At 60.7% G+C, this 16,192-nt stretch overlaps 1 protein-coding gene across 8 annotated transcripts in view; it reads left to right on the top strand.

Moving 5' to 3' along the window:
* DCTN1 (dynactin subunit 1) overlaps window positions 1-16,192 on the top strand; it is a 56,126-nt gene that overhangs the window by 35,280 nt on the left and 4,654 nt on the right. For 4 of the 8 annotated variants that reach the window (XM_048510190.1, XM_048510187.1, XM_048510186.1 and 1 more), the window contains 18 exons: window positions 4,264-4,284; window positions 6,906-7,097; window positions 8,001-8,198; window positions 8,504-8,708; window positions 9,371-9,449; window positions 9,616-9,775; window positions 9,926-10,030; window positions 10,336-10,527; window positions 11,686-11,802; window positions 12,426-12,578; window positions 12,992-13,152; window positions 13,274-13,442; window positions 13,671-13,739; window positions 13,957-14,019; window positions 14,147-14,296; window positions 14,926-15,087; window positions 15,599-15,730; window positions 15,888-16,016. In XM_048510190.1, coding sequence (XP_048366147.1) covers window positions 4,264-4,284; window positions 6,906-7,097; window positions 8,001-8,198; window positions 8,504-8,708; window positions 9,371-9,449; window positions 9,616-9,775; window positions 9,926-10,030; window positions 10,336-10,527; window positions 11,686-11,802; window positions 12,426-12,578; window positions 12,992-13,152; window positions 13,274-13,442; window positions 13,671-13,739; window positions 13,957-14,019; window positions 14,147-14,296; window positions 14,926-15,087; window positions 15,599-15,730; window positions 15,888-16,016 — 2,457 coding nt within the window. The remainder of the gene's footprint in view (window positions 1-4,263; window positions 4,285-6,905; window positions 7,098-8,000; window positions 8,199-8,503; window positions 8,709-9,370; window positions 9,450-9,615; window positions 9,776-9,925; window positions 10,031-10,335; window positions 10,528-11,685; window positions 11,803-12,425; window positions 12,579-12,991; window positions 13,153-13,273; window positions 13,443-13,670; window positions 13,740-13,956; window positions 14,020-14,146; window positions 14,297-14,925; window positions 15,088-15,598; window positions 15,731-15,887; window positions 16,017-16,192) is intronic. The other 4 variants (XM_048510188.1, XM_048510191.1, XM_048510189.1 and 1 more) reach the window with 1 other exon arrangement.

Below are 16,192 nucleotides of genomic sequence, written 5' to 3'. Positions count from 1 at the left end.
TTTGGCCTTTCGTGGCCATCCTTCCTGAGTTGGAGTTCCCTTCCTTTCCCATCTCCATGTGGCTTCGTGCTGCGGAAGGGAGGCTGGTGCTCCCGTGGGGGGTGGGGGAGAGGTGGCCCCCTGCTCTGGCTGCCTGCTCGGCCATTTTCACCTGCCTCCCACATTTCAAGCTGTCCAGCTCTGAGTGGCACCGTTGAATCTGGCTCTGCCTCTGGCTGCAGGGGGTGAATCTGTCAGGTCCGCCAGTGTGATGGCCGGGGTCTACTTGGGGGACTTCCGGCGGGCGAGTCTCCTGTTGCGGCAGCCCTGCTGCGTAGCCTTAGTTAGGGGACGGGTTCTCTTCATGGCCTCTCAGCTCTTGGCAGAAGCTGGGTCAGAGATGGATCCTCAAGGGCAGGGCAAGACTGCCTGCTTCCAGCCAGGCAGAAATCTTCCCCTGGTGGGTGGGTCTGGAGCGTGGGGTCTCTGGAAAAAGCTGCCCGAGGCGTCCCAGGACAGCGTTGGTGTCTCAGAAGGAGTAGGTGGCTTTTGTGTTTGTATTTGAACCTGGGAGAAGATGCAACTTCCTTGGCTTCCTCGGGGCCTGAGTTGCAAGTTTTAAATCAGTCCCCTGAAGGTCAGTGGCTGCCAGTGGTCACCCGAGGCTACAAGGCGCGCATCAGTTGAGGGAAAACTGTAGAAAGTTACGCTGGACCACATGAAGGTGGCCCTAGTACATCGGGGTCACATTCTGCAAAGGTAGGATAAATAGTGAGGACAGAGCTCAGGGATCTGGAGCCACGATCCTTCCTGTGTGTTTAAATGCCAGTCGGTCCTGACAGTCTGGAGCAGGGCTCCTGGAGCCTCTGCAGTCATCCCCCCCCCCCCACCCCCGCCACGTTTTGAGGGAGGGTTTGGTGTTGCACCAGGCTGAAAGGGGGGAGTGGGGGCTTGCTGCCCCTGCTGCTTGGCCTTCAGAAGCCGCCCAGGTTAACTTCCACCCAGGTTTTATTTATTTATGTGGCTGCTGCATTTCTCCTACTGGAACTGCAGTTCCCCACATAACTGCCACCGCAGCCACGGCCGTGTGGATGATGCCAGTGTGGCATCCTGAGAGCTTGTCTAGACAGCCGGCACGCACAGGTTCCCAGCCACCTTGAGGATGCAGCTGCCTCAAAAGAGCGGAGGAAGGTGGGCAGAGGGAGGGGGCGTGGCCACAGCTGGCCTTGCCACGATTGAGGCAGGGGGTCTGCAGGGGGTCTCTGGAGGAGGGAAGACCTTCAGGCCCCACAGCCTTTCTTAGACAGCACTTACTTGGGAGGCAGGAGGAGGTCACGTGGGTGGTGCTCTCCCTGTCCCATTCTAGGGAGCTCTGAGTGTTATGCAACTCGTACGTCCTGGAGCGGAAGTGGACTCCCTCTGGCTGGCCAAGTCACCCATGCGGACAGAGGGAATCCCCTTTGGTCTCTGCATGGTCTGCCGAGGAAGAGACTCCCGTCCCCTGGGAACCACGGTGGGCAGGCCCAGAGCCCCTGGGTTGTGGGATGTGGCCTTCCTTCTGGGAGAGTCCACCAGTGGCTGCTGGGGGGTGGGTGGGTTGAAATGAGTGGCAATATCTATCACTGGCTGCCTCCAATAGAATGTCCTCCCAAATCTGAGGATGTTGAGCTCTGGAGAAGGCATCACTGTGGCCATCCCACGTCATCCAGACCCCCAGCAGGACTGGGCGCAGCTTCATCCGACTTGAGAGCAGGAGGCCCTGGGCCATATTTGGCAAATGAAGCCCCTCCCCCCGGCCTCCTGTGCAGAAAGCCCCCATGGTCAGGTGCAGCTGAGCTGTTCTTGAGCTGACCCTGGAACCGCACCCCTCCTTACCAAACAGCTTCTTGGCAGGGGAGGGGGCTGGGGTTTGGCCTGGCCTGGCCTGGCCTGGCCTGGGTGCAGCCCCCTTCCCATGTCCCTCTGCCTCTCTGGTGGAGGCCTCCCTGCCGAACTGCTCCCCTCACTTGATGCTTCCGAAACCACCTGGCGTCTGGATGCCGGACCGGTGTTCTCTCCCTGCTGCTCCCTCCATTGGCCCACGTGTGCCTCGGAAGAGAGCGAACCCTCACCTGCTGTTTGGTCTTTGGGTGTGCCTTTCTGGGCTGCCTTTATCCAGGGGTCGTCTGTAAGCAAAGTCCACACTCTGCTGCAGAAAAAACATCTGTGCCTGCCTTTGGTACGGAAGCTTGACGATCAGTAGGTGCTGTGGGGGCTGGCAGAGGCCTCACCCTGGTGACAGGAAATGCCGCCCCCCCCCCCAGTTCCTGAGATTCAGTAAAGCCCTGGCTGGTGGGTACTCTCCAGACAGGAGGCTGGCATAGGTGTGGCTGCCCAGATTTCAGCCAGCCCTCTCTTGGCATCCACCCATAGTCAGCATGGGGCACTGTTGAGCTGCTTCTCAGATGCAGGAGGTTAGTTGCTGGCATTTACCCCCACCCCCTGGCTTGGCCGGGCATGTCCTGAGCGCTTGTTTTGTTGGCGTTGCCACGGATGGGGGCTCCTGTGACAATGGGGGCTTTGTCCCTTCCTCTTTGGCAGGCTGTGCAGAGGCCCTGGTGTTGGCCAGGAGTAGAGCTCTGCATTCTGGAGTTTGCCGTGGGAGCTCCTGAGAAAAGCAGAAGGGACAGACACTCAGCCGTGTGTGTTGGAGGCCTTTTGAGGGCAGATCCCCCCACTGATTCTCCTTCCAACTGTTCAGCTTCCACTCTTGTGCCAGCTCTACGTGTATGCATACACACACACACACACACACACACCTTGGCTGGCCCCTCAAGAGCCAGGCTGAGTCTTCAGAGGGCCCCTGGGAGCCCTGCTGGGCACTGCTGGGGTTCCCCACAGGAAGGGCAGCTCCTTCCTCCCGGGAGGGAGGGGTTGTCTGGTGGCCGCCAGGATCCCATGCCCAGCCAGTAGCTTTCCCAGTCGGTGCCCTGGTGGGGCTTGGTGAGCGTTGCTGGTGCTGATGGGGCAGCGGCCAGACCTCTGACTTCCTGGGGGGTGGCCGGCCTTTGGGCCTCCCTGAGCCTCGGCTGCAAGCAGATCTTGAGAAGGTTCCAAGCACTGCCTTCATGTGGGGGGGAGGCAGAGGTCAAGAGAACTGTGAGCGCCCTCCCCTCCTGACACTGCCTTCCTTGCTTCAGAAAGGGAAGCCCTTGAGGCTCCCTGAAGCTTATTCCGCTCTGGTGGCACTGCCCACCCTCCCCCACCCCACATTGGGTGGGCATTCTCTCCATCAGAGCCCTGGCAGGGGTGCAAATGGCCCTGAGGCCAGGAGAGAGTTCAGAGTTGCTCCTGTGCTCTGTCGCCTGCCTTTCTTGCAGGAAGCTTGGGGGTGGGGGAGGGCCTTTGTGGTCTGCCCAAAGAGGCTCTGCTGCTGGGCAGATGTGTTCCTCAAAAGCCTGCTTCTTGGGGGGGGGGGGGTTGGAGTTGGGCAGAGTTCTTGCCTGAGGCACAGCTTCGCTCTGCTTGTGCTCTGTTGCTACCCGGTGTGTTCCTTGCTGCAGGGGAGGGGAGGTGCCTTGGCCCGGACGGCGCAGGCTGGCTCAGTTCCGTCAGCTCTTGGAAACTCAGCGGGGGCAGCCCAGCTCCGTCTTTGGATGGGTAACCGCCAAGGAAGAGGTCCTAGGTCCGTGATGGTGAACTTTTGGCACTCCAGATATTATGGACTACAATTCCCATCAGCCCCTGCCAGCATGGCCAATTGGCCATGCTGGCAGGGGCTGATGGGAATTGTAGTCCATAACATCTGGAGTGCCAAAGGTTCGCCACCATGGACCTAGGTGGTGATGCAGAGGTGGGCAGTGGCAAACATCCTTTGCCTTGAAAACCCCACGAGGGGTCTCCCATGAAGTCTCGCCTGTGACTTGATGGCACTTCCCACCACAGCTGGGAGCGTGTTGTGTACCATCTCTCTTGATGTGGTGGTCAGCTCTTTCCTCTGTGCGCAGGCTGTCCATTCTTCCTCCCCCACTTCCTTTGGGGGAGATGCAGGTGGCTGAGAGGGCCCCAGGTGGGCTGAGGTGAAGCTGGGACAGCGGGTTGGGGTGGGGTGGCGGCTTGCATGCACAAATGTTGGCACCTGCGTGGCACTGATGGCCCGTCCACTAACAGCACCTCTGTCTTGTTTCTCCCTTGCTTGGTTTTCTTCCGCCACGGCTGCTGTCTGTCTGTCTGTCTGTCTCTGCTCCTGTCTCTCCCTGTGTGACTGTCTCTCCTCCTCTGCTGCCTTCTCCTGCCGGCCTGCAGACCACCACCAGGCGGCCCAAGGTGAGAACTGGCCGGTGCTTTGCCCGTCTCCCACTCAGTCTTCCTCTGTGTTGTTCCAGCACTGCTCGGCTGTTCTTGGTGGCCACTGAAGCCGGCATCGTGGGGTGGGGTGGGGTGGGGTGATCGGGTGGGCTGAGCCACATGTTTGGATGAGTTCCTGAAGCTACACCAAGATGCACCTTCACTCCCACTTTCCCCACCAGCAGGAAAGGGTCACAGCTCCCTGCGCCTCACAGCGATAGATATTCCCATGAATTCCAGAGATCACTAATGGCGTCACTCATGTGCATAGTCTGGTCTGCCATAGAATGGCCAGAGCTGGAGGAGAGAGGAGCCACCCCTGGCACGAGCCCTGCCAGCTTCGCCTGGTTCTCTGTGGTGCCCTGTGGCTCCTGGCTTGCCCGGCTGCCTGTGCTGCCTCTCCTGGCTTAGTTGAATCGAAACCTCCTAGGAGGCTGTGCTGCTGTAGCCAGGAGGGTGAGATCTCTTGAGGGAGAGGGAACCAGGCATCTCGAGGATGACTCCCACAAGCAAGGGGCAGGGGTCTCCTGGGAGTGGGAGGCCCTCAGCCGGATGGCCCAGACAAGCCCCATCTTGCCAGAGCTCCAGACTCCTCTGGCTTTGAGTGGCGTGACCCAGGCTAGTCAGCTGGGTCGACTCTGGCCAGGACTTGGGTGGGAGTTCACCCAGACAGTCGAGGGCTGCTGTGCAGAATCAGGCAATGGCCACCTCCCCCCCCCTCCCCCCGACACTCCTGTATGTTGCATATGTTGGCTGCAACTTGGCAGGAAAAAGAAAAGAAAGGATGCTGCATGGAATTGGGAAGGTAGAGAAGTTGGAGGCTGTCGAGTGCCCCGGAGCAGCCACGTAGGCAGAAGCGCCCCGTCCTGCTAGTGGTGCCTGGCCGGATCCCTGGCAGAGAACGGTTTTACCTGAGTCTTCGATTCCGCTGGGCTTTGCCCACTGTGGGCGAGGGAGGGGCTGCCGTTATCTGAGCACTTGATGGGCAAAAATGGAGTGGGGGGAGTTGTCTCAGACAATCGCTTGAGGTTTTCAGTTGCAGTTTGGATCTTGTGAGTGATTCGTAAAACTGTTGCCCCTCCCAGATTGCAACTCAGCTCCTGCTCAGCTTCTTGGATATAGCTGCCAAAAGCACGTCCTTTGAAAACTGTCTGGGGAGTTTTACAAAGTGTAGGTTTTGTGGCCAGTATCTGATTGACAGGCTGTGCAAAGCTGTGTATCTTCAGCCGATCCCTGCTCCTTTCCCTGGTCTTACATTGTTTGGTCCACCAACCCCAGCTTCCTGGTTGGCCTCTGGAGACTGGAGTGCCAGGTGGGCAGGCAGCACCCTTGCCCCTGAAGGTTTTCTGCGCCACTGTCTGCCAGTCACTCCCAGTGGGCGGCTCCTCATCCTAGCATTAAAAAGAGAGTCTCTTCTTTCACTTTTTCCAAACTGTTCATATTTTGGTACCCATCTACGCACCCCCCAGGGGCCAGGCTGCAAAGCTTGTGGGACCTCGCTGCAAGAACCGTCCCTATATTCCTACTCTCTGGTGCCTATAATTTAGCCAGTTTTAATCCACAAAAGGACCCATTTCCTTATCACCTTTATCCGCAAGTCTAGGAAAGGTACCTTGTCAAAAGCCTTTTGAAAGTCTAAGCGCTGATCGCTGCTGTCCGCACGCTTGCTGAGCCCGTTCTCCCGAGGGCTGGTGAGGCCAGGCCGATTTCCCCTCAGCGGACTTTGTTCCTCTTGATGCTCACTTCGGTCTCTAGTCACTTTTTTTGCCATCTAATCTAGAACAAATGTGAGGCTGACTCTGCCCACAAGACTCCAGGTCCCTTTAATTTGAAACAAAATGGTTGTTTTTGGCTGGAAAATACACACATTCACGCTTGGGGGCTTTTATAACTCTCAGGGCTGTCTTGTGCAGGCAGGATGGCTTGCTGTGGTTTCCTGGCCGAGTGGTCACTCTCCTTCCGGACTCCCCCGGAATGGGCCTTGGGCCTGGTCAGAGCTCACCAACCTGCTGCCGGAACAGCTGTTTGAACAAATGACTGTCTCTGGAGGCATCCTGGAGGATACAGTTGCTGCTCCGACACCAGGCTGTTGGTGCTTTCTGGTCTGTAGGGGGCTTCATCTGCCTGCCTGCCCTGGCAGATAGAGGCCGCAGGCTGCTGAGCCCCGTCCAGTGCCTGGAGAGACCCCAGCTGTAGGGCTCCCCGGAGGGAAAGTGTCCCTGGACCCTCTTTGCGCTTCCATCCTGGCCACTAGGGAAGGCAGGAGGAGCCGTTCAGTTGTGGGTCTCAGTTGTCACGGCTTCAGCTGCAGCAGCCACAGTCGGAGGTTGAAGCCGAGCTCCTTGCCCGGCCTAGTCTGTCCCCAGCTGCATGGATCCTGCAGACATCCAAATGCACTCAGGGCTAAGACTTGAGCTGCTGCAGGCAAGGATTTCCTGAGGATCCTGGCTTTTATTCCAGGCCTGGTGGGGAAATGAGAGAGGCCTGCACTTGGGTGGTCACGCGCCGAGGGTGCCAAGCCGCTGGGTCGAAGTGCTTCCCCAGGCCCAGCCCGGTAGCAGCTTTTCTGACTTCCTCTCTCCCCATCTGCTTTCTTCCAGCCAACCCGCTCGGCCAGTTCCGCTGCCTCCAGCGGCACAGCAGGGCTCTCGGGCTCGGCCTCCGCGTCGGCCGGAGAGATGAGCAGCAGCGAACCCAGCACGCCTGCGCAGACGCCCCTGGCGGCCCCCATCGTCCCCGCCCCACCCCTGAGCTCCCCAGGGGCGCCTCCGGCAATCTTATCACCTACCAAGGTAAACGGGTGTCTGCCTCTCTTGCTGTGCCGCAGTCCTCCTGCACCCCTTGGGGGGGGGGGGGGGGCTGGGGTGCACTTGCTCATTGGCAGCTGCCTCTTCCCTTGTGGCTAGTGCAGCAGGGCCCCTGTCGTGTGGGGACTGGCCGTGGGATCCTGGCCTGGCCCCGACTCTCCTGCAGCCATGGGAATAGTTCTCTCACTCGAGAGACTGCTGCTGCGCCCTCTGGGCTCTGTCTGTGTCCCGGATGCCAGACGGGCAGTGGAGTAAGTGATTGGCTTCCTAGGGTTGGAGGCCCACCTGCTGTATGGCCAGCCTTCCTGGTGCATAGAGGTTGGCCTCTGCGTTGCCCTGAAGCTGGAAAGCAGAGCCACAGGAGTGGGAGACAGTCAGGGAAGCAGGTGCCCATTTTTGCCACTGAGCACCGCTGGGAAGTTCTCTGGGGCTGAGAAAGTGGAATAAGAGTGGAGGGAGGGGGCTGCTCCTTGGCCCTGGTCTTGGCCCTGGTCCGTGTCACATGCAGAGGGACAGAAGGCCCTCAAGGGAATGGAGACAGGTGGGGGGGGTGGGGGCAGAGGGGCAGGCTTATCAAGTCAGCAGGGTGCAAGTGCAGGGCCCCATCTTGGAGGAGGGGCTGCTTCCCTGAGGCTCCTCCACCCCCACCCCCCGCCCTCCTGTCTCCAACACCCACCCTTTCCCTCTGTGTCCTCCTCATTGAAACATCAGCATGGTTTTGCAGATGTGCATGATGCCGCACCCAAGTGACAGCCAGTCGCTCAGAGTCGCTGGTCACGTGTCCCTCTTGCCCCCTTTAGCGGGTGTGCCGGGCGGGTGGGGCCGTGTCTGATCGGGCGCTCCCCCGGACGGACGCCTCTTGGCTGATGTCTCCCCATTGGCCTGCAGGAGGAGGAGAGCCTGCGTGCTCAAGTGCGGGACCTGGAGGAGAAGCTGGAGACCCTCAAGATGAAGCGGAACGAAGACAAGGCCAAGCTGAAGGAGCTGGAGAAGTACAAGATCCAGCTGGAGCAGGTCCAGGAGTGGAAGAGCAAAATGCAGGAGCAGCAGGCGGAGCTGCAGAAGCGCCTGAAGGAGGCCAAGAAGGTGAGGCGGAAGCGGCAGCAACGCTCCAGTTGGGACCGGGGGTGGGGGGGCGGTGCGGGGGGCATCCTGTGGGGGAGAGTCATGGCTTTGGTTGGCATTGCATTCTGTGGACGGGAGACCACCGCCTGCAGCCACTTTACGTGTCCCCTCCCCCACCCCAAAAGGACTGCCAGTTCCATCTGGCCGGCTAGGCTGAGACTCTGGCTCCTTGGTCAGCGCTGATGCCTGCCAGAAAGGAGGAGCCGGGCTCCAGGGGCCCCCTGACCTCTGGGTGAACCAGCTGCCCCCTTCTCCCCCCCCCACAGGAAGCCAAAGAGGCCCTGGAGGCCAAAGAACGCTACATGGAGGAGATGGCCGACACAGCTGACGCTATCGAGATGGCCACTCTGGACAAGGAGATGGCCGAAGAGCGAGCTGAGTCTCTGCAGCAGGAGGTGGATTCCCTCAAGGAGAAAGTGGAGTACCTCACCATGGACCTGGAGATCCTGAAGCACGAGATCGAGGAGAAGGGTGAGCCTGCTGCTGCGAGCCCTGGAGGCAGGGGGGGGCATGCTGCATTGGGCGTCCTGTTCCTGGGGAGGGGGGATGCAGTGTGCCAACTCCACGAGGCCCCAGCCTGCGGAGCGGAGCTGGAGAGCAAAAGCAGACACAGGTCCGTTCCTCAGCCGGGGCCTTGTCCCGTGACCCCCACCTCCTCCAGTTGGACGGACCATGCTCTCGCTTGCTCTGGGCCAAGGGGAGGGAGACGAAGTGAGCCCAACTCTGGCTTTGTGGCTGCAGAAAGCTGGCAGGAGGGGTGTGGGGGGGGGGTGGCTGGTGTGGACCTGGAATCCCCCACTCAGCCTTAGAAGCCTGCCAGGTGACCTTGGACTGGTCACAGGCTCTCAGGTGCAGGGGGGGGTGAGGGGGGGACGATATGAAAAGCCATTTGGGTCCCTTATGGGGAAAGGCAGGGCAGAAATAGCTCACCAAGGAGTATCAGATGTGAGCTTGGAGCCTGCTGGGATTCTCAAGGAGCAGCCGTGCGGGCACAGGGAAGGGGTGGGTCCCCCAGAGCAGGAGGAGTGCAGGGCGGACAGGTAGCAGGCCGGGGTGACGGTGGGCAGGAGGCGGAGGGTGCCCAGCTCTGCTTCCTACGTAGCGTGGCTGACTTGTGATTGGGCTGCCCCCAGGTTCCGATGGTGCCGCTTCCAGTTACCACGTCAAGCAGCTGGAAGAGCAGAATGCCCGTCTGAAGGAGGCCCTTGTGAGGTAGGAGAGCGGGGGGGTCTTTTGCCCTGCACGCAGCAGCTTCCCCTTTTGCCCCCAGCCGGAGGTGGGGCCTGGCTCGGCCTGGGCTTTGGCCCAGAGCTCAGAAAGGGGAGCTGCAGCCTTCTGGCCGGCAGGAGCTGTTCTGAGCACCCTTTTCCGGGGGAAGGATGCGGGATTTGTCTGCCTCCGAGAAGCAGGAGCACGTGAAGCTGCAGAAGCACATGGAGAAGAAGAACGTGGAGCTGGAGTCCCTCCGGCAGCAGAAGGAGAAGCTGCAGGAAGAGCTGAAGCAGGGCGAGAGGACTGTGGACGAGCTCAAGGACCAGGCAAGCCAGCCCAGGGACCTCCCTCCCTCCCTCCCGCCAGCCACCTCTGGCCACGCTCGGGCTGTACTGCGCCTGCCTGGCCAGGCCCAGCACTTCATCCACCGCCCCCTTCCTCCTGTGCCTGAGCTCAGCCGGTGTCCCTTTCCCCAGGTGGACGCTGCTCTGGGGGCAGAAGAGATGGTGGAGACGCTGACGGAGAGAAACCTGGATTTGGAGGAGAAAGTCCGCGAGCTCCGCGAGACAGTCGGAGACCTGGTGAGAGCGTGGGTGGCTGGGGGGGTGGGGGCAGTGATGTGCTCTGGGCAGCCTTTCTTTTTCTCTTTCTTTTTCTCTTTCTTTCTTTCTTTCTCTCTCTCTCTCTTTCTTTCTTTCTTTGTCTCTTTGTCTCTTTCTTTCTTTCCACTTGGCAGGGGCTGGCTGATCTTGGGGTGGGGGGGGTGCTTCCTTTCCAGCCATGCCAGGTCGGAGGAGAGGGCTCAGGGTGCTCCCCACCTGATGGTTGCCTCCGGCGGCGTCTCCCTGCGGAGTGTCTGACGGCTGCCTTCCTCTCCCCCTTCCAGGAAGCCATGAACGAGATGAACGACGAGCTGCAAGAGAACGCCCGGGAGACAGAGCTGGAACTGCGGGAGCAGCTGGACATGGCGACTGCGCGCGTGCGCGAGGCAGAGAAGCGTGTGGAGGCCGCGCAGGAGACGGTGGCTGACTACCAGCAGACCATCAAGAAGTACCGAGATCTGACTGCCCACTTGCAGGTACGCCAGGAGGGGGCCCTGTGCCCTGCGTGGCCCTGCCCCCCTCCAGCCTTGCTGGATAATCCTCGGCTTCCCTGTCTCCAGCTGAGGCCGTTGCTGACCGTGGGGCAGGGCGGGGCAGGCTTTGTGCCTCTGTCGTTCTCGGCCCGCGGCATCCTGATCACTAGTCGGACCCGATCCTGATCACTAGGGGCACCCGGTCCTCAGGGCCAGGCCAGCTTGCCGGCCTCTCGCCGTGACAGATGGGATGAACTATGTAGCAAGTACATTTGCACAGTTTATCCCAGTCACAAAACTGACATCTTCTTGGTGCAAAATACTGGCCCTTTTGGCCAAGGGGAGACCCATTCCAGCCCCTGCTGCCTCTCCCCCCTCCCTCAGCACACAGGCAGTTGCCCCCTGCTCTAGGACTGCACCGAGCTCTTGCCTCTACGTGTTTTCTGGATGCCAGAGCAGAAGCCCCCCTCCCCTGTCCAAAAAAGCCCCGTTTTTAACTGGCCTTCGTGTGCTGTTGGCTGCAATCGCTGTTGTTGATGCTGCCGCCTCTAAGCTCTCTTTCTGAGGGCGTATGAGGAATGTTCCAGTGGCCATCAGTGCCCAGGGACAAGGAAGGCAGTTCTTCCTAAACCAGTCCAGGAGGCGCTGGCTTTCCTTGTTGGTGGCCAAGAAAGACACACCTGCCTTTGTCAGGAAGGGGAAAGGAGCGCAGAGCAGAGCAGCCCCCTTCCCTTTTGCCCTGCAAGCTTGAAGGTGATGAAATTGCCTCCTTCTGAATTAGGGGCCTGTTGGCAGGGGAAGGTCAGCCACGTCTGCTCTGGCCAGCAGCAGCATTTCAGGCTGTGGCCTCTCGTGTCCCCTCCTCCCACCCGACGGTTTCAGCTAGAGATGCCGAGGATTGAATCTGGAGCCTTCTGTATGCTGAGCCGCGGGCTCTCTCTCTCTCTCTCTCCCGCACACCCCCGCAGGGAGAAAGCCAGCGAGAGGGACAGGATCTCTTTCCCCCTGTCCTCGGTGATCTCTGGCCCCGCAGGCTCCCCTCCCTCGAGCTAAACATTTTTGCCTGTTCTTTCCTCCGCCCTCAAGATGCCTCTCCCTCACGGGCACCGCTGTGGCTCCTCCCCTCCCCTCTCGCCTGACACTCGCCCTTTCTTGCTGCAGGATATGAACCGGGAGCTCATGAGCCAGCAGGAGGCTTCTGTGGAGAGGCAGCAGCAGCCTCCGCCAGAGATGTTCGACTTCAAGATTAAGTTTGCCGAGACAAAGGCCCACGCCAAGGTGGGCTCAGCGGGAGAGCTGTGTGGCAGAGCCCGCTTCCTCCCTCCCCCTGTGGAAAGCCCTGGGGGTGGGTGGGTGGGTGGGTGGGGGCGTCTGGGCGGGGGCTGCTCATCCCCCAAGGCTGGATGGGGCAGCACTAGCAGGAACGGGAAGACCTCCTTGCAGCATTTCCTTCTGGCAGTTCAGAGAGAAGATCTAGGCCAGGAGGCCCGTTTGCCTGGGAGTGTCTCACGGGTCCGGGTCTTCCTGGCTCCAGCAGGCCCACATGGCCACGGTGGCCAAGGCTTGCGAGCCAGAGCCCAGCCTCCTGTGATGGACCCGTGCGGTGACCCCAAGACCTCTGACAGGGGGCAGGAGAAGAGGAGGCTCGTGGGAGCTGCACGGGTCCCTTTTGCAGGGGAGGACGGGAGCCTGGCTGTGTCCAGGGGTGTAGCTGTTGGGTCTTGTGCACGTTGTGGTGGGTGGGTGTTGGCCACCTTTTTACGCAGCTGAATGGCAGGGACGGGCTGAGTGTTTTGATGAAGGCCCTGCAGGGAGTGGCGGTCAGTCCAGGGGTCGCTCGGCGGAGCAGAGTGGGTGTGGGGTGTTCCTGGGCATGCTCTGATGCCGCGTCTTCTGTGCAGGCCATCGAGATGGAGCTGCGGCAGATGGAGGTGCATCAGGCCAACCGGCACGTCTCCCTGCTGACCTCGTTCATGCCGGACAGCTTCCTGCGGCACGGTGGCGACCACGACTGTGTGCTGGTGCTGCTTCTCATTCCCAGGCTCATCTGCAAGGTCAGCCGCTCTCCGGACTTCACTGGGGGTGGGGGGCGGGGCATGGCTTTGTGATGGCACACCCTCTGCAGACACACACATGCACACACTGTGTGCCACATTTGGTCCCTGCAGCCTTGAGCTGCAGATGTTGGGAGAGCAGCGAGAGACCCCGGAGAAGCCGCTCCTGGCGGTGAGTGAGAGGGCCCAGGTGCCTCCTGTCTTCTAGGAGGAAGGAATGCAGGTGGTTGTCTCGCTGGAGGGGGCTCTGGGCACGAGGTGTGTCTTCCAGCCCCCTAGCCCTTCCTGAGCTCAGGGCAGGCTGTGACCCCCATGCTGTGGGGCCCCAGCTGGAGCCAGGTGGGCTGGGCTAATGGGGCCTCCAGGGCGAGGAAGAGCGTGCAGCCTTGACTGCTCCTCCCTCTCTGGAACAGGCCGAGCTGATCAGCAAGCAGGCCCAGGAGAAGTTTGAGCTGAACGAGAGCTGTGCGGAGCGTGCCGGCCTCCGGGGGGCGCCTGGGGAGCAGCTGAGTTTTGCCGCTGGCCTGGTGTATTCCCTTCTGCTCCTGCAAGCGACGCTGCACAAATATGAGCAGTGAGTAATCCCGGGAGCTGTCCCAAACGAGGCCCTGCTAGCTCCTGCATTGGATCCCTCTGTGGGGCCCCCATTACGGCTGGTGACCATCCCCTCTCCACTCTCCCCTCCACCCGCCCAGAGCCCTGAACAAGTGCAGTGTGGAGGTCTACAAGAAAGTGGGTCTGCTTTGCCCGGAGATGAGTGTGCACGAGCGGTCGCTGGACTTCCTGATTGAGCTGCTGCACAAGGACCAGCTGGATGAGACGGTCAACGTGGAGCCCCTGACCAAAGCGATCAAATACTACCAGGTGAGTGGGGGCCGTCCACGGGAGAAGCAGGGGCAGCTCATTCATTCTGCCAGCAGGTGCTTCTCTCCTCCATCCTGGTCCCGAGACTGCTCGGCTTCCCTTCCCGCCCCCTGGAGCTGCAAGAGCCGAGCCCAGCTGAAGGTCTCACTGGAGCAGGGGGCCCTGCAGGGCTCTCTTGGCTGCTGTGGAGCCACCTAGCTGTGCTTCTCCTCCTCCCTTCCCTTCCAGCACCTGTACAGCATCCACCTGGCCGACCAGGCTGAGGACTGCACCATGCAGCTGGCCGACCATATCAAGGTGAGCAGTGTCCTGCCCCTTGAGCCCTCTTGGCTCATTCCTCCCTCTGGGTCTGCAGCTGGCTTCCAGTTGGCCAGGAAGAGGAAGGAGGAGGAGCAGGGACTCGGCGGTCTTTCGGGGGGAGCAGGAAGGCGGGAAACTGCTCACCAGGCGCTTGCAAGAGCGTCTCTCGCGGGGCCCGTTCTGGGCTGATTCCGGCTGTGCTTCTCCCCCACAGTTCACTCAGAGCGCCTTGGACTGCATGAGCGTGGAGGTGGGCAGGCTGCGCTCCTTCCTGCAGGTAAGGTGGGGTGGGGATGGGGGGTGGGGTCAGATGGACAGATGGCTGCAGCAGCAGCAGCGAGTGCCTGCCTCCCTCTGGAGGGCCGGCCCCTGGGACTGGCTCCCTTTCCCCTTCCCTCCCGCAGACTGGGCAAGAGGCCTCGGACTGGGCCATCCTCCTGAAAGACCTGGAGACCTCCTGCAGCGACATCCGCCAGTTTTGCAAGAAAATCCGGCGCCGCATGCCTGGCACCGACGCCCCCGGCATCCCTGCGGCTCTGGGCTTTGGACAGCAGGTGGGCGGCCCGACCCTGCGCGCGGCTCCAGCCTTGGGACGGTGCTCAGCAGGCGGGTCCTGAGCACAGCGCCCAGCAGCCTGCGAGCCAAAAGGTTCCAGCCTGTGCTCTGCAATTGGGCTCTGCAATTGGTTTGTTCTTATGCCTCTCGAAATGTCCTTGAGGCATAAGAAATGTTCGAGAGGCATAAGAACAAACCAATTGCAGAGCATTGTCCTCACTGATTGTAACCATTATTGTATTTGAAAAACCCTGACCTGCCTTTAACAGCCGTGAAGTTTAACGAGGCCAGTTGGTTAATTATCTAGAATCTGGCTAGCTGTTATATATTTACATTGAGATTACTTTGCCGTGCCGTTCTAGCTTTTGTTTATATATATTACTCCAATGGGAGAATGAAAACAATTTTCCAAAACGTTTGATTACTGTTTGTAAAATTATAAATTTATTTGGGTTACTTAAAAGTAAAAAGCTACTCCAGTGGGAGAACTATTTTTTGAAGTTTTCATTGTTAGCCTGTGGGTACAAATTTTCTTCATTTTCACTTTTGTGTGTACCTTCCCCTCTTGCTGCTGCTGCTGCTGCACGTTGACCCCCTTCGTGGTGCTCCCTCCCTCCCCCCCGCCCAGGTCTCAGACACGCTGCTGGACTGCCGCAAGCACCTGACGTGGGTGGTGGCCGTGCTGCAGGAGGTGGCCGCTGCTGGGGCTCAGCTGATTGCACCCCTGACGGAGAACGAGGGCCTCCAGGCCGTGAAGCTGGAAGACTTGGCTTTCAAGGCCAGCGAGCAGGTCGGGGGCTTTCCCTTCTTCCTCCCCTCCCCTCCCCAGCCTCCAGCCCTGGGACAGCCACTCGCTTGCAGCCTGGGGAGCTCTACCAGCTAAAAATGTGGGAAGACAGCGCTGGGGCCAAGTGGAGCGTGGGTGGAAGCCCCGCCCTGTGCACCTGGGTCCTTGTTGCCTGGGAGGGGCCACCTGGCTTCACTGCCAGCCTCTTCCTTACCCTGTGGAAGGAACCCTGTGCCTCAAGGCAGGGGGGCTGCCGGAGCTGAGTGGCTGTTTGGCCCCAGGGGCCAGTTCTCTCCTGGTGGAGCAGCCCAGGGAGTGCACTCCTCCGCTTGCCTGTGGTGCCTGAGTGCCCAGGCCACGGCTTCAGAGGGAGGGGGGAGGGAGGGGTGCCAGGGTCCACCCCCTCCCCAGAAGCAGGCCCAGGGGCAAGGGGGCCGGGCTGCTTGAGCCACAGTCTCTGGGCATGCAACCTCGCCCCTGTCCCACCAAGAACCTGCCAGCTCCTCCTCCCTAGATCTACGGCGGGCAGGGCATCAACCCGTACGAGTGCCTGCGCCAGTCCTGCAGCATCCTGATCGCCACCATGAACAAGATGGCTACCGCCATGCAGGAGGGCGAATACGACGCCGACAGGCCCCAGAGCCGGGTGAGGAAGCAAAGGGTGGGCTGTGGGGCTGGACCTCCTCTGCTCGCAGCTGCTCACACGGTGGGGAGGCCCCTTTGGCTGCTCCCCCAGAAGCCCCTGCATCCTCCTTGGCTGTGGCTGCGTCTCCCAAGCCAGCCAACACGGGTTCCTCTTGCAGCCGCTTCCCCCAGTGGAGCTTCGAGCGGCCGCTCTGCGGGCCGAGATCACCGATGCGGAGGGGCTGGGGCTCAAACTGGAAGACCGAGAGACCAGCATCAAGGAGCTGAAGAAGGCCCTCAAAATCAAGGTCAGCTGGCCCCCGGCGTGGCGGCTGGGAGAGCGAGGGGCCCAGGCCAGGGGCGTGCCCAGCTTCTGCCGAGGAGGGAAAGGGGCTGCTCCAGAAGCCCTGGGCGTCCCATCCCGCCCTGGAGGTGGGGGCAGCAGGCCACGTGCCCAGGTGGCGGTGGCAGCAGCGGGCAGCTC

This window comes from Sphaerodactylus townsendi, linkage group LG10, assembly GCF_021028975.2.
Source record: "Sphaerodactylus townsendi isolate TG3544 linkage group LG10, MPM_Stown_v2.3, whole genome shotgun sequence".
In the NCBI taxonomy this organism is placed as follows: Eukaryota; Metazoa; Chordata; class Lepidosauria; order Squamata; family Sphaerodactylidae; genus Sphaerodactylus; species Sphaerodactylus townsendi.
The sequence above is the reverse complement of the archived record's forward strand: the minus strand, read 5'-3'. Positions and strand labels throughout refer to the sequence as shown.